This window comes from Pelodiscus sinensis, chromosome 5 (assembly GCF_049634645.1).
Source record: "Pelodiscus sinensis isolate JC-2024 chromosome 5, ASM4963464v1, whole genome shotgun sequence".
Taxonomy (NCBI): domain Eukaryota; kingdom Metazoa; phylum Chordata; order Testudines; family Trionychidae; genus Pelodiscus; species Pelodiscus sinensis.
In genome coordinates this window covers 37,854,278-37,869,871 of record NC_134715.1, presented here as the reverse complement: position 1 = coordinate 37,869,871, position 15,594 = coordinate 37,854,278, and the positions used below count along the sequence as shown (strand labels likewise).

At 45.8% G+C, this 15,594-nt stretch overlaps 2 protein-coding genes across 9 annotated transcripts in view; one reads left to right on the top strand and one right to left on the bottom strand.

Annotated features, from left to right (window-relative positions):
- The window catches only part of AFG2A (AAA ATPase AFG2A), a 286,867-nt gene extending 278,669 nt beyond the window's left edge, over nt 1-8,198 (bottom strand). For 3 of the 8 annotated variants that reach the window (XM_075929857.1, XM_075929855.1, XM_075929856.1), the window contains exons 1-4: nt 7,880-8,196; nt 5,328-5,452; nt 4,528-4,685; nt 1,793-1,851 (exon numbers count right to left, since the gene is read on the bottom strand). In XM_075929857.1, the coding sequence (XP_075785972.1) occupies nt 1,793-1,851; nt 4,528-4,685; nt 5,328-5,452; nt 7,880-8,009 (472 nt within the window). In that variant the 5' untranslated portion in view covers nt 8,010-8,196. The other 5 variants (XM_075929854.1, XM_075929852.1, XM_075929851.1 and 2 more) reach the window with 5 other exon arrangements.
- NUDT6 (nudix hydrolase 6) overlaps nt 8,130-15,594 on the top strand; it is a 30,419-nt gene continuing 22,954 nt past the window's right edge. The window contains exons 1-2 of the mRNA XM_075929858.1: nt 8,130-8,364; nt 12,831-13,034. Of these exons, the coding sequence (XP_075785973.1) occupies nt 8,130-8,364; nt 12,831-13,034 (439 nt within the window). The remainder of the gene's footprint in view (nt 8,365-12,830; nt 13,035-15,594) is intronic.

Genomic DNA, 15,594 nt, shown 5'->3' with positions numbered 1-15,594 from the left:
TACAGATTAAGGAATTGCCTTTGCTAGAAATAGAAACTCTGTTTATTAGTGTCCACTGGCTCAAGTTTTATCACAATGAGAGATACAATGGTTTTACTTTGACTCCAGGAGCTGGGATTTATGTGCTTATGTAAGAATCTCAGCATTCTGGCTCCTTTAAAAAAAAATCCTCCTGGTTACAGAGAATGGCTTGAAAAAACATGGCCCAACTGCAGCCTAAAAGCTCAAAAACCAAAAGGTACAGAAAAAGAAAAAATGTATTTTTACTACATGATTTTGAATCCAATCTCATGATTTTTTAACTTCTGGGGTTGGCAATACTGCTATTAAGCTAATGATGGAGTACAATCCATTGCTCTTATTCAATAGCAATTAAACATTTGAGTAGCTGGACAAAGGATGTTAAGAAGTGGGTAACTGACTAACCGTGTAGTCAATAAAATTTGTATTAACTACACGATTAGTTGATATGAGGATTCTAGGGGGGGGTCCAGGAGCTACCCCCAATGCGGCTCTGCAATTTAAATGTAGTAGGAGTCAGGCATGCAGGCAGCCCAGCTCCTACTACATTTAAACTGCAGAGCCGCAGCAGGGGTAGGTCCCAGTCCCGGCTCATGCTGGTCTGGGACTGCTGCGCCTCTGCCTCCTTTGTCTCCCTCCAACCTGCACTGCGGAGCAGCGGTTCACCCCAGTACCAGCTCCTGTTTCCACCCCCTCCTGCCCTTGCTGCCTCTGTCAGAATGTGGAGAAGCGAGTAGTCGAGTACCCGACTTGACTACCCAATAAGCCTAGGCGTAAGACTACTCAACTAGTCACTTACATCCCTAAGCTGGACAAAACTTTTTGATAGCTATGTAGCATAATTTCCTTTCTAACTCACTCCTGCCTATCTACAAAACAAAGAGAGTCAGGTTAGTCTGATGAGATAGGAAGCTGTGGGTGCCAAATAAACTGAACGTAAATACTGCTACCCTAAAAACTATACTAGACCTCACGGGAGAGTATTGAATTCTCTCTCCTCATATCAGAAATAAACCCATAACCACAACTGTTGGAAGTGCAACGCATGATAATGCAAAAGACCAAGAAAGACTCTAAACCAATCCAGAATGAACTGACAGGAACTATGTTCCATGCAAGTATATTGTTATTTTACATTTATACCTATGAGAGAGTGGAGAAAGGAGGGCCCAGCATCACAGGGGTTAGAGAAACCCTCTGGACTCAACTAGCACCGCCCCGCTTTACCTGCAGCCTGCATCAGGCCTGGAGGGAGGAATAAAAGGAAGGATCCCAGCTCAGTTTGGGGCTGACTAGTGACAAAGCAGGAGCCTGGTTTAGCAATCTAAGGACTTGAGCATGTCGGCTCAGTAGCCACCGGAACAAATAAACTCTCACCTCCACCCCCTGGGAAGCCCCAACTAAGGAGAATCTAGACTCTTGGGGCCATGGACCAAATTTAAGGACTCGAATAGGGAGTGGTTCAGAGTGTTGACCAGTGGGACAGAGTCCCCTGCCCCCCTTTTCCACCTTCTTATTCAGCAACCTAGCCATGAGGTTATACAGCCCCCAGGGAGCCAGCCACAATACCATAGTGAGGTGATGACACCCAGTTCACAAAAAAAATTAAGAAGTTCGTAAAACAGGCTAAAGGCCTATGACAAAGTGTTAAAGAGGTGAAGGCACTTTGGTATAAGCCTTTGATGAAGATAATGGATGACAGCTACTTACTATCAAAAACCTGCTTCTCTAATAAAATACATATGTAAAACAAAAACCACAAATCACTTACCTAGATTTCTCAGAAGACAGACAGACAATTCTTCAACATTAATACAGGCATCTTTCTCCCTGTGGTTGTGATGAAAAACAATTTTTACAATCTTCTAGTAATTCTAAAAACATTTACTCATATTAACAGTTCATTTTTGCAGGATCAAATATAATTTACCTCTGCAAACAGAAGAAACTGATGGGCAAATTTACACATTGTTCTACATGAGTCAGTCTAGTCATAAAAACAATGTAAATATGTTTTCTAAAGCTAATTAACAACCAGTTTAAATATTAAAAATGTGTTTGGATTTTTTTCATAAAAATACTAAATATTTACAACACAAGTCAAGATGTATAGTTCTTTAAGATGACAATCATGAAGTACATATATCTCTAAAGGGACTACTGGTCTGACTTACAGTGAAGGTCATTACTACACTCATTGAATCAATAAATACATAAAAAAGACTATTTTATACTGCAGAACTATTATTGACAGCATGGACAATACATGCATTTGTAACGGTAAACAACAAATGTGAAGATTTATCAGTCTGAGCACTTAGCCCTTTTCCCTGACTATGCAAAGTTTTCCTTCTGGTATATTTTCTAGTATTGTACTTCATGCAATCCAGTTTTAAATGAGGGATCTTACACCATTTACCTATCAAGAGTATCTATGATCTAACCAAAAAAAAACAACGCTTTTGGGATTTTTTTCCCCCTCTTAGCCTAAATTTTCTTTATCTCTGTTTCATCCCTAATTTTACTTTTTATCATTACCACACTAAATAATTATTTCACTTCTGTGGTATTAACAGTTAGACCCTTGAAATATCTGTGGATGATCACCACAAATTATCCTTTTCTCTTGCAAGCTAAAAGGGAAAGATGCTTCTCAAAAACATAAATCAAAACGTTAAAAAAATGGATACACAAATTGCAACTAAAATTATGGTCAAGAGAGGGAGCTCTAAATCTACTAATCAGAAAAAGTCCCTTAAATATTTTTACTGATCAAGGAGAACATTCTAGGAAAAGAAATATGTAATACATTTTTGAGAAACTTCAAGTCACTATACAAAGTTTTTGCCCTAATGCAGCAAACACTTACGTATTTAATTACCTTATGCCTCGTGAAATGAGGTTTACAGGATTGGTCGGCAAAGGCTTTCCTTGCTGACCAATCCACGTCTTGACTGCCAGGTTGTGTCGACGATCAGCTGAGCTGGCACAGCGTGGCAGCCATTTTTATTTTAATGAAGAGGGGGATATTTAAATCCCCGCTTCACTGACTATGTCGGGTACTCTAATTTGCATGCCTCTGCCGACAGAAGCATGTAGTCTAGACATACCCTCACAGCCCCAAGGAAGGCACCGCACACTGACATCCCTATTTTGTATTATCCTGATATACTTCCCTTCATGATTTTATTTTTCCTTTTGGGTTATCCATAAAAAAAACCCCACACTGGTGGCACAGGGCTGGAAGAGCTGATGTGGACAGAGCAGGCCCTGCCCCTCTAGCCCAGTCAATAACCTCAAGGGTGTTATAAGGGTTTTAAAGCAGGAAGTTCCAGACTGTTGTTGGGAGACAGCAGCTCTTTGGCTCCCTAGAAAGCTTCAAAGAAATTGACCTCAAGGATAAAGGCTGACCCTTTAGAAGAAGAGAGCATACTCTGATAGACCAGCCAGGCAGGATGGGTTTGGAAAGCCCCAAAGCAACCGGTTAGGTGGTCAGCACTGCTATTTTCAACCTCTCCTGGGGTTAAGGAATCAGACCATACTAAAAGGACCTGGGGAAGGAGAGCCCCTTCAAATCCAGTCAGATTATTCTGCAGAGTTTAGTATCACCAAGACTCCTGTTCGGGTGCTGCAAAACTGCATGAACAACAGGAAGCATCACACACCAGCATGCAATTTGTAAATGGATACAGGACACATTAAATCTTCCAGTCAATTTAGCAAGCACCAATTCATCAAATTTGAGCGCAGAACTCCTACAGGAGCACCAGCCCAGGAGTCATTCCTCCCATGTTACTTCCTAGAACAAAACAATGCCCCAATTAGGAATGTTAAAATTAAATTAATCAACTAATCGAATAGTCAATGGAATGTCCACTGACTATCTGATTAGTCGATAAGGGCACTTCCACTGTGAAATGTAGCAAGAGCCTGCCCGGCTGTTGCTACATTTCAAAGGCGGAAGTGCCGCGGGGCGTTCCGCCTTTCAAACGTACAAAAGCCCCAGTAGGGATTCTTGTGCATTTCAAAGATTAAAACTCAGCAGGGAACTTGGGGCCAGTGGGGGACCCCATCCGGTGAAATGCCACATTGGCGTCCCCTCCGGCCCCAGGCTCCGTGCAGTGCTTCCACTTTGAAATGTACAAGAGCCCCAGAGGGCTGCACCCCTGCCTCCTCCCATGAAGCTTGAGGGATCCAGCTTTTAAGCCGGCTTCCCCCCAGCATCCCTTCCTCTTTTTCCCCCTCCTTGCTGCCTCTTTCTGACAGTAGACTAGTGTGTCAACTATCTGATAAGCTTCTGCTTATCAGATAGTTGATTAGTCACTTACATCCCTAGCCCCAAATCTGCAAATACATTAAGTATGCACTTAATTTCAAGCACATTAGTCCTATTAAAATGGAAAGTGAACTTCCATCCACCTACAACAGGCCTGAATTTGATCCATGATGCACGGATCTCAGAATGTATGCCCATTGGTAGGTACTGTTCCCAGAAAAATTTCAAACCTCAGCTTCACATCTACTTCTTCTGCCTGCACCACGGCACCAACCACAGGCTGGACTGTGACTGCATCACCAGGTTTCACGCGCAGATTCTTCTGAGTGATTCCACTTAGGCCAACTTTCCCTCCTGGAAAGCCTGCAATTGGCCAAGCAGTGCAGACCTACATAAGAGATTCAAATAAAAAAAAACCACTTGGTGAATAAGATCTTTTTCAAATGCCATTCGTTAGTAAAAGCTGAAAAAGCTTCATGCCTTTGAATCAAACTCCCCAAGGGATTAAGGATTGAGTTATAACGGAATGTACCACAAACACTTAAAATACAAAGCAATTAGCACTGGGCTCTTTAAGGGCTCAACTAAAATGCTTTCTAAAAATAAGACAAATTTTGTGAAGACAGAATACATAACTAAGAGTAGAGTTTTTCCTATAGATAATGGAAGAGCAGAGTTAAGTATCTGTGACTCATTCTTCTTCACCATTTAAAAAAAAATAAATTGGAGTGACTAAATAATTCATTATTGAAAACAACTAATGGCACTAGCTAAATCCAGGCCTAGAACAATCAGAAACTGTGCACAAGTAACACCATGCATCAACAATAGCCTGATACACAATACATCTGCTATCTCAATACTCGAGGTTAATACATAATCACTCTAAATCGTACGGAAAACTAGAATTCAAAACGGAATTTTGAAATCTCCACACATCTCCCACTTGTGATTTATCTTCAATCCTAATTCCAATCCACCATTCAGCCATGTACAAAATTAACCTAACAGATAAAAAAAGAAATCTCACCTCTTGTTTTCCATCTGTGCTGGTAAGCAAGACTGGTCGACCTATGCATACATTTGCTGATTTCATACTGTTGAGTCCTAGTTGTACAAGGACTCTTCTGTACATTGTAGGAACTTTGTCGTCTGCTAAAATATTAGAGAAAATAGGTCATTATTTTGTACAGTAAGTGATTTTAGTACTTACAATATATGTCAACACAGAGGGACAAGACTGCAAAGAGAACTCCTCGGTTCCAACATAAAACAATTACATTCATTACTCATGCTGTAAGATTCACTACACTACAAAAACATGCCTGTCTTTTCAACATCTATGCCATCAATTCTAATGCAAGACAGTGAACCGTGATGGTGGGATTTGTGGCATTAACACATGAGGAACTGGACAGACAGCCACAATTAATTTTAAGAAAGCTTGAATACACGTACTGCCTTTGGACTTTGCTCCTACAGAAGAGGTTACATCTCCTTTGAATCTCCCTTGAAAGCCAGTTTCTTTCTTGATTTTTTGGTGGCAGTTCTCTCCTATTCAACTATTTTGAAGAGCTATCAGATTATAATTTACAGTCACTATTATTTTGCTCCCAATTTGAATCAGTGACATAGAGGAAAAGGTCAATGTTTGTGTGTCCCATCCCATCACCAATCCCATCATCTTTTCAATACCTAATATGGCAGGCAGATGGCCACTGAAAAGAACAGTGCAACAGAGGAGACATGTCCCATAAAAGTATTTCTGCCAGAGAACATTATGTATTTTTTTTAATACTAGAGTCTATTCCCAAATTATTTAGTTTAATTGGGAGCTGCTGCAGCATGAAGACAGAAAGCAAAAAGAAGAATGCTTTCATGCATAAAAGAGAAATGAGCAGGAAACCTTTTTTTATAATTGTATATTACTGCTTTCTTAATTAGTTATTAGCTTTAATAAGCAGTTTCTGTGGAGTTATGTTTGAATATATAGGATCTATACAGAAAAGACTTTTTAAAAAGATCAAAAAGCTCCATTTAATGGCATAGCCAACCTGAGTGGGCAGTACCTGCTCTTGTATAAGCCTTTTAGTACCCTGTAACTCTTTTTACACTAAGAATAGTTATGGTTCCAACCCTGCAAATGCTTACACATAAGAAGCCCCCATTAAAGTCAGTAGGAATACCTGTGTGAGAATATGCAAGATTAGGGTCTATATTTATTTCACACTATCTATTCTGTGCTGCTGCAACGTACAGTACAACTCCAATTGTCCCGCATCCAGTGGTCCGGAACTCCCGATAGTCCAGCACCAACTGGAACCCAAAAGTGATCCAGCCAGCCGGACAATTGGAGCCGCTCCGCGCCGCTTCCCCAAGTCTGCCACTGCCACTGCTGAAACTGACCAGCAGCAGACTTGGCGCCGAGCAGGGAAGTGAGGGGCAGCAGTGTGGGACCAACCCAGCAGCACCCCAGCTGCTCTGCTCCGCAGCTTCCCCAAGTCCGCCGCTCGTCAGTTTCAGCAACGGCAGCTGTGGAAGCGGCAGGGAGCAGAGCAGTTGGGGTGCTGCCGGGTTGGTCCCGCAGCGCCGTCCCTCACCCCCCCTGCTTGGGGATAACTACTGCAGTCTGGGGGTTTGGGAGCCTGCTTCCCTCCCCTCCCAGAAACTCTTGGCGGTGGCATGGGGTTCTCCCCTCACCACACAGTTCCCCCCAAGCCCCCAGACGCAGTGCAGGTCCAGCAGACCTGTCACAGTCCCCTGCCGGAGTACCTCTCGATACTCCAGCATATCCAATAATCTGGCACCACCTAGGTCCCAAAAGTGCTGGATTTTCGGAAGTCTACTGTAGTAGGTGTGACTTTTTGTTCCAATCCTATCAGATCTATGCCATCATACCTTTGCACAAGTATAAGGTGAAAACAAGGTCCCGTAGGGCACCAACTGCGAAGTTGCAGCTTCACACTGTAACCGTTACAGTCTTATTTATGTTGCACAGTTCACCAGACATACACCACGGGGATGTTGACTAAACGATCCACAAATGCAAACCAATAGTAAATGTTTGTATGCAACTCTGCATCCCACATGGCAAAAAAAAAAAATCACATTTCCGATCGCTTGTTTGTTTGTTTGTTTTTGGAAGAGGACAACGTCGACTCTGTCGCTGTGTAGTGAGCTTTAAAACCCGAACGTGGGCACATTTGCGCTTGTTTCCCCTAAAGGCACAGAGAAAGGGCGTTTTACTTGAATGTCAGCGCGTTTAAAACGCTGCAACCCCGCGGCTGTGCCGATGTCTTGTAACACAACCTGCAAATCGGCTGAGCCAGGAAAGCCACAAAAACCCAATTTGGGTGTTGCAGAAAAACAGCAACCCCCCCCCCCCCCCCCCCCCCACACACACACACACACACACACACAACACCACCTCTTTCCCCTACCACTAACCTATCCGGTTACAGTCTCTGCCCGGGGATGGAGGATTTTGCGGGGGGCAGGTGTTTCACGCAGCCTTTCCCCGGCCGCCTGGCTGGGCGGGGAGAGGGGGACGCCTCTTGGCAGCGCCCGCCGCTCGCACGGTACCTGTTTCCAAGAGATCTGCCGCAGCCAGCGTCAGGAGAGCGGGGGGCTGCTCCGCCGGCCCCGGGGTGACGCGGGGGGAGCCGCTCTCGGGGGCCGGCCGCCCCCTGCTCTTTCTCTTGGCGGCGGCCATGGCAGGAGGAGCCGGCTCGCAGCGGACACGTGCGCGGCCCCTGGAAGCGCTTCCCAGTCAGAGTGCAAAGGCCGGCGCCGCCCCCCGCTCCTGGCGCCTGCTGCCCGCCGGCGCGGGGCGATGCTGGCAGCCCGGGCGCTGCGCTGGGGTCTCCAGAGCGGGGCCACGGCCCCGGGGCGCTTGCCGGGCGGAGCCTCCCTGTGCGGTGGCCGCCTCCGGAGCTCCAGCGCTCGCAGCGTGGCGGCAGCCGGGCTCCAGCCGCAGCTGGATAGGTTCGGCGGGGTCACGGTGCACCTGGCTCAGCTTCGCGCTCCAGACAGCCTGGACGAAGGCACCTTCCAGACATGGCTACAGGGCAAGTGCATGTCAGGGCCACGGGAGCAGCGGCCCCGGGGTCACACGCTGCCCCTTTCGGCACTGGGGCGGGTAGTAGCCAGAGAAGATCAGGGCTTGTCCGAAGAAGGGATCTTCCTACCCAGGGTGCTGACATCCTGGGATCAGTAGGGAAACCTCCCACTGGCTGAACTGGAGCCAGATTTCTCCCAGGACAATATCATCTGTCCAGTAAGAGGCAGGGGCATCCATCTACATAAAGTACACAACAGTACCAAGGAGGGTAGCCATGTGAATCTGTTTCAGCAGCAACACCGAGGTGCCCTGTGAGCTCTTAAAGACTGACAAAGTTATTTGGGCATAAGTTTTGGTGGGCCCCAGCCCCCATCCTCAAATGCCTCTGACCAAGTGAGTTCCAGCCCACCAAAGCGTATGCCCAAATAAATGTGTTAGTCGCTAAGGGTATGTCTACAGTACAAAGTACACTGCAATCAAGTTCTTTTGAAAAATAATTGAAAGAACAGGGGGGGTTTCTGACATTGGTAAATCTCTTTCTAGGAGGAAGAAGCCTTTTTTCCTGAAGAGTTCTTTCGGGAAAAGGCATGTGTGGACATGAAAGAGGGAATTCTTTTGAAAGAAGAGAAAAAAGGACAGGTGCCCTGGTGGCCACTTTGTCCATAGTAATCACAGTATAAATGTGAGATAGCATCCACACTGAATGGATGCTATCTTTCAAAAAAGCAGATCGCTTTTTCGATGCGCTTTGGCAGTGTGGACGCGCTCTTTCGGAAGAAGTTTTTTTGGAAGATCTCTTCTGGAAAAGCTTCTTCCGAAAGAAGCCTGCAGACTAGACGTAGCCTAAGGTGCCACAAGACTCCTCTCTGTTTTTACCATAGTAACAAACATTCCCAGTAATCCTATACTCACCCCCACCTCCCACTGACTTCACTAGGACTGCTTGGTCATTTGAGAAAACGATGGCAGTATCACACCCAAATAAAATATAGTAAACTTCCGATAATCTGGCACCTTTAGGACCCAGGGGGCGCCTGATTATCAAATATGCCAGACTATTGGAAGTGGGGGGGGCTATGAGGAGTCTGGGGTGGAGTGGGGGGGATGCGCCCCTCAGCGCTGCGGGACCAACCCAGCAGCACCTCAGTTGCTCTGCCCCAGGCTTCCCGGAGTCAGCCGCTGGTCAATTTCAGCAGCGGCTAAATCGGAGAAGCCGGGGGCAGAGCAGCTCCAATTGTCCAGCACTTCCGGGTTCCAGATGGTGTCGGACCATCCGGAGTGCCGGACCATTGGATGCCAGACCACTGGAGTTTTACTGTAATTTGTTCATTATGTCATTACAATTTGGTATGCTGAATGACCGAGGTTTTATACAGCACCCCGCAGAGTGTATTTTGCATGGCTTCTGCCATTTTTACAAAATTTAAACACTGATCTTTGGGATCTGCAAACCAACAGCGGACACATTATGCAATCAGATACCAGTTTACCAGGAATCTGGGCATGGGCAGCAGGTATGAGAGGGAGGAGAGGGGAATGCCTTCCCAAAATTCAAAGCTGGCTCCACCCCTTCAGCACAGCTCTCCCAGTCTCCTAGGGTGCCCAGGGTTCAGCCCTGCACTGCTAGCCTCCCCATGCTCCAGGGATGGGGAACCTGGGACAAGAGAGGGCAAACAGGGAAGGTTGTGGGCTGCCCATGCTCTGTGGGGGAGGCCAGACCATGGGCCACAAGTGCTACCAGGGAGGAGGCAAGAATAAGGTCAGGCCTCCTGGGAGAACTGTAGGCCACAGGACATCCCTGCTTGGGTAGAAGGAAGGTGCCCCTACAGTGTGGGCAGCAGAGGCAGGGTCTCAGGCAGAACCCAGCCCTAGGTTCACCCACCACCCATGAATCTGGGGGAGAGGGGTGTTTATGGTCAATATATGCAGTGTAAAAGGCAGGAAAATATTAATTAAAAATAAGTTTTATTTTTTTTAAAGTTTTAAAATTCTATAGTGCTAATGGTATATGGAGAAGCAAATTTAGTTGAATGTTAAGTCTGATAATGTTCCTTTTCCAAAATCCATTCTGTAATCCCTCGAAATGTCATAATTCCTTCTTGTATACAATGTTCCTGTCATTGTTTATTCTGAAGAGAAAGCATACTTCTTATACAGCTGGCCTACAAACCTCAAATCTAATTATTTCCTGGAGCTGGCATAATTGTGTAACCTTGGGTTTAGAATTTTACAACACAGTAGTCAACCTTTAACTTTGCTATTACTGGGGGGGGAAGTGAATATGCAGAACAGGCGGAATCTACAGTATCGATTGTGCAAAGCTGTCAGCAAAATGTACATAAAGTTCTGCTGAAAACCCATAAACATAATATTGCAAACCACAATACAGGAGATCCACTGTTTAGACAATGATAAAGATTTCTTCTATTTAATTTCTAGTAATAGCAGCAAATAACTTGATGGATCAAGAAACTATGCAGTTATTTTCATGTTCAGAATAAGTTTCCTTACTTCCCATTGCCATCTTCTTTGGAGATATGTTTTCAGCATTATTCTAAATTAGGTAAACTTTTTTCACTGTGTTTCCCAGAATTATTATGAAAAGACAGGTGTTTGAATTAAAACTCTGAGGCTGTGTCTACACTGGCATGAATTTCCGGAACTGCTTAAAACGGAATACTATTCCGTTTTCAGTTTTTCCGGAAAAGGAGCGTCTACATTGGCAGGCTGCTTTTCCGGAAAAGCCCTTTTTCCAGAAAAGCGTCTGTGGCCAATGTAGACGCGCTTTTCCGGAAAAGAGCCCCGATCGCCATTTTCGCGATCAGGGCTTTTTTCCGGAAAAGACTACTGGGCTGTCTACACTGGCCCTTTTCCAGAACAGTGTTCCGGAATAAGGACTTATGCCTGAGTGGGAGCAGAATAGTTTTTCTGGAATAGTGGCTGATTTTGTACAGTAGAGCATTGTTGCTTTTCCGGAAATTCAAGGGCCAGTGTAGACAGCTCTCAGCTTATTCCGGAAAAGCATCTGATTTTCCGGAATAAGTGGCTCAGTGTAGACACAGCCTGATTGTAACTACAGATAAGGTCATTTATACTTCTACAGGCAGTCCCCGGGTTACGTACAAGATAGGGACTGTAGGTTTGTTCTTAAGTTGAATCTGTATGTAAGTCGGAACTGGCGTCCAGATTCAGCCGCTGCTAAAACTGATCAGTTTCAACAGTGGCTGAATCTGGACGCCAGTTCTGACTTACATACAGATTCAACTTAAGAACCCCAGGCATCCCCAAGTCAGCTGCTGCTGAAACTGATCAGCGGCTGATTCCAGGAAGCGCGGGGCAGGAGCTTCCTGTAGTCAGCCACTGGTCATTTTCAGCAGCTGCTGACTAGGGGACACCTGGGGCAGAGCAGCTGGGGTGCTGCTGGGTTGGTCCAGTGGCACCCAGAGCGGCGCTACGGGACCAACCGGCAGCGCCCCAGCTGCTGTACCACAGGCGTCCGGAGCAAAGCCGCGGAGCATGGGGGCAGCGGGACAGCCCAGACGCGCCGTGGCTATCCTGCTGCCCTCGGGCTCCGTGGCTTTGCTCTGCTTTGCTCCCCGTCCCCCAGGTCTGCAGACCAGGGGGAGGGGGAGCAGAGTAGAGCAGAGCGGCGGAACGCGCGGCCAGCTGACAGCCCAGACGCGTCTGGGCTGTCAGCTGGCCGCGTGCTCCGCTCTGCTCCCCCCCCCCTGCAGATCAGGGGGAGGGGGAGCAGAGTGGAGCACAGCAGAGCGGCGGAACGCGCGGCCAGCTGACAGCCCAGACGCGTCTGGGCTGTCAGCTGGCCGCGTGCTCCGCTCTGCTCCCCCTCCCCCTGGTCTGCAGACCAGGGGGAGGGGGAGCAGAGCGGAGCGGAGCGGAGCAGAGCAGAGCAGAGCGGCGGAACGCGCAGCCAGCTGACAGCCCAGACTCTGGGCTGTCAGCTGGCCGCGCGTTCCGCCGCTCTGCTCTGCTCCGCTCTGCTCCCCCTCCCCCTGGTCTGCAGACGGGGGAGGGGGGAGCAGAGCGGAGCGCGCGGCAGACTCTGGGCTGTCAGCTGGCCGCGCGTTCCGCCGCTCTGCTCTGCTCCGCTCTGCTCCCCCTCCGCCTGGTCTGCAGACGGGGGGGGGGGGGGGGAGCAGAGCGGAGCGCGCGGCCAGCTGACAGCCCAGACGCGTCTGGGCTGTCAGCTGGCCGCGCGTTCCGCCGCCGCTTTGCTTCCTCTCCCTGGTCTGCTCGAGACCAGGGAGAGGAAGTGCCCCGTTCGTAACTGCAGATCCGACGTAAGTCGGATCCGCGTAACTCGGGGACTGCCTGTACTTGTAAGCTGCTTCTGTGTATATAGAGCTGAACCATCAAAATCTTGAGCCATTAAATATACCATACCCCTTTTATTTTCACAGTATGAGAGCAAACAATGATTTTTATGTTGTCCTTTTTTTTTTTTTTTCCTAGAGTCTGTCAAGCAGTGGAGAACAGAAGGCAGAATAGCAGTCTGGTTGCACATTCCTATCCTCCAAAGCAAATTTATAACCGCTGCTGCTTTGCAGGGCTTTACTTTCCACCATGCGGAGTCAAACTCATCCACGCTGACACTGTGGCTAGGAGAAGGGCACAGCAGGTTACCAGGGTATGCCACACATCAGTTAGGAGTGGCAGGTTAGTTCCAGAAATAATTCTATTTATGAAAAAGAGTTGATGGTTTAGGACCTGATTCAGCAAGAAGTCAACCACGCTTTCACAACCCTGAAAGAAATGTTTGTTGAGGGACTAGATAACTTTGTGAAATGCAGTCTGTCATTCATGTGTCTCTCCGTAGAACAAACTTTGTGTTGTGTTGGAATTAAAGACAAACTGGCCAGCTGTTGTCTCAGTTTTGAGGGTGGAAAAAGTTTTAAATGGTGTTGGGCAGTGGAAGGGAGATATGTTCCTGAAGCTTTGTCCTATAGGAATCTATTTAAAAAACCACCTAAATATAAGAAGGAACTCTGTGGCATTCACGCTGCAAAGAGAGATAGGACCCAGGAGAGATGGAATGATAAAAATCCAGAACTATCATTAGAAATTGAGAAATAATGAAGTATATATTTTTACAAAAAAAAAATAATAAAAGAAATGCAGTCCAAAGTATTGTATGGACTGTAAGAGTGGCCCTTTCCTTGGATCCATCTAAGCATGCTAAAATACCTGATTAGAAGAGTTAACCTTAAGCGTTACCTGGTTAGAAGTGTAGCAGTTTTGAGAGCCTGTAAACAGTCATGCACTAATTTGAATTAAAAGGTACTCATGTGAGATGGAAGATTGTATTTGATTATATTGTAAAAAAGAACATCTAACTGTAAAGACATTTTTTTCTGACTTACATTGTAGCACAGCTTTGCAATATTGAGTTGCCAGTGCATCACACATTTTGCATTGCAAATCAGCAGAGGGCAGCACGGCTGAAAATGCTTAAGACAAGCTTTGGTTTTTTTTTCCAATGGACATGTTTGAACATGTTTTCCAGAGGTATGAAAACCTCATCATTAAAATATGTGGCATTAAACTAAGGTCAGACAATGCATTCCCTTTGCAAAAGTACAGTAATGCTCCTTATGGTAACAATTTACATATTTGAGACAATAGAAGTAACTAATAGAAGGGGTTTTCCTAAAGTAGGGTTTGTATAACTCAAAATGCAATTTAAAAAGTGACAGTTTAAAAAAAACCTGTTTTGTATGCTATAAAACAGCGGTGGGGAACGTAAGGCCTGAGGGCCAGATGTGGCCCTCAGCTTGCCTGGATCCAGCCCCTGAGGCTCAGGGCTCTCCACCCACTATTGGAGAGCCTGCACTGGCATTCCATTCCTGCCACTGACCCCCGCGGGGCTGGAGCACACAAGATCGACTAGTCTGGGCCCCCAACGGGTCTAGTGTGAAAAGGGAACGTGGGGAGCGTATTTCTGTTTCTCAGTTGGGGGCCATATCAGAGAAAAGGTTTTTTTTTCTTTTGCTTCTCACTTTTTCTGTAGGTCAGTGGCCCTGACCCAAAAATCCTTTAAATATTAGCATTTTATTGTCTGTTATTGGGGGGGTGAACATTTTGGCTATTTTATACAAATGGGAACTAATTTCAACAGCAGAAGCAATTAAATAATCCTAGAAGCTGTGGCATATTGATTTCAAGCACTGTTGCATAAGAATTAATAAAAAACTGCATACTTTATTTATTTATTTTCTGCTATTGTGTTTGAATCCACCTGGTTTTAATTAGTTTTCATTAGGAGTTTTTGATGGAAGGAAAAGATGAGGAACACATGAGAGTGTAAATCAGCTAATTTAAGTAAACTTGTAGCAATGCTATTTTATTTTATATAGGTGCTTCTGTATAGGTACAGTGGAGGGATGTCTTTAAGATTATATATATTTTACACACACATTCCTGAAAGTTCATGAGAAAGCAAGGCAAAAGAAATGCACCATGCGCTGGGGATGGAAAATGGTGACGTTTTTGGTGATCCACAGTGCCAGATTGGCTCTTGAGGCTAGGTCTACACTAGAGGATAAGTTTGAATTAAGATATGCAACTCCAGCTATGTTAATTGTGTAGCTGGAGTCAACATGCCTTGATTCAAATTTTGGTGCCATCTTCACAGTGGGAGAAACATTCCCATCGACTTCCCTTATACCTCATGAGGAGTAGGAATACCAGCATTGTTGGGGGGGGAGGGATCTCTTAGCATTTGATTTAATGGGTCCTTACTAGACCCACTAAATCAAACACCAGAAGATTGACCTCCAGAACATCAATCCATGTAAAGACATGGCCTGAGAAAGTTCTTGTCTCATAACATGGCCATGGGATAAGAGGAAAGGTCCTTTCTTGGATTGAGAACAGGTTAAAAGACAGGAAACAAAGGGTAGGAATAAATGGTAAATTTTCAGAATGGAGAGGGGTAACTAGTGGTGTCCCCCAATGGTCAGTCCTGGGACCAATCCTTTTCAACTTATTCATAAATGATCTGGAGAAAGGGGTAAGCAGTGAGGTGGAAACATTTGCGCATGATACCAAACTGTTCAGGATAATCAAGACAGAAGCAGACTGTGAGGGACTCCAAAAAGATCTCACCAAACTGAGTGATTGGGCAACAAAATGGCAAATGAAATTTAATGTGGATAAGTGTTAGGTAATGCACGTCGGGAAAAATAACCCCAACCCCCATCGTATATGTACAGTACGA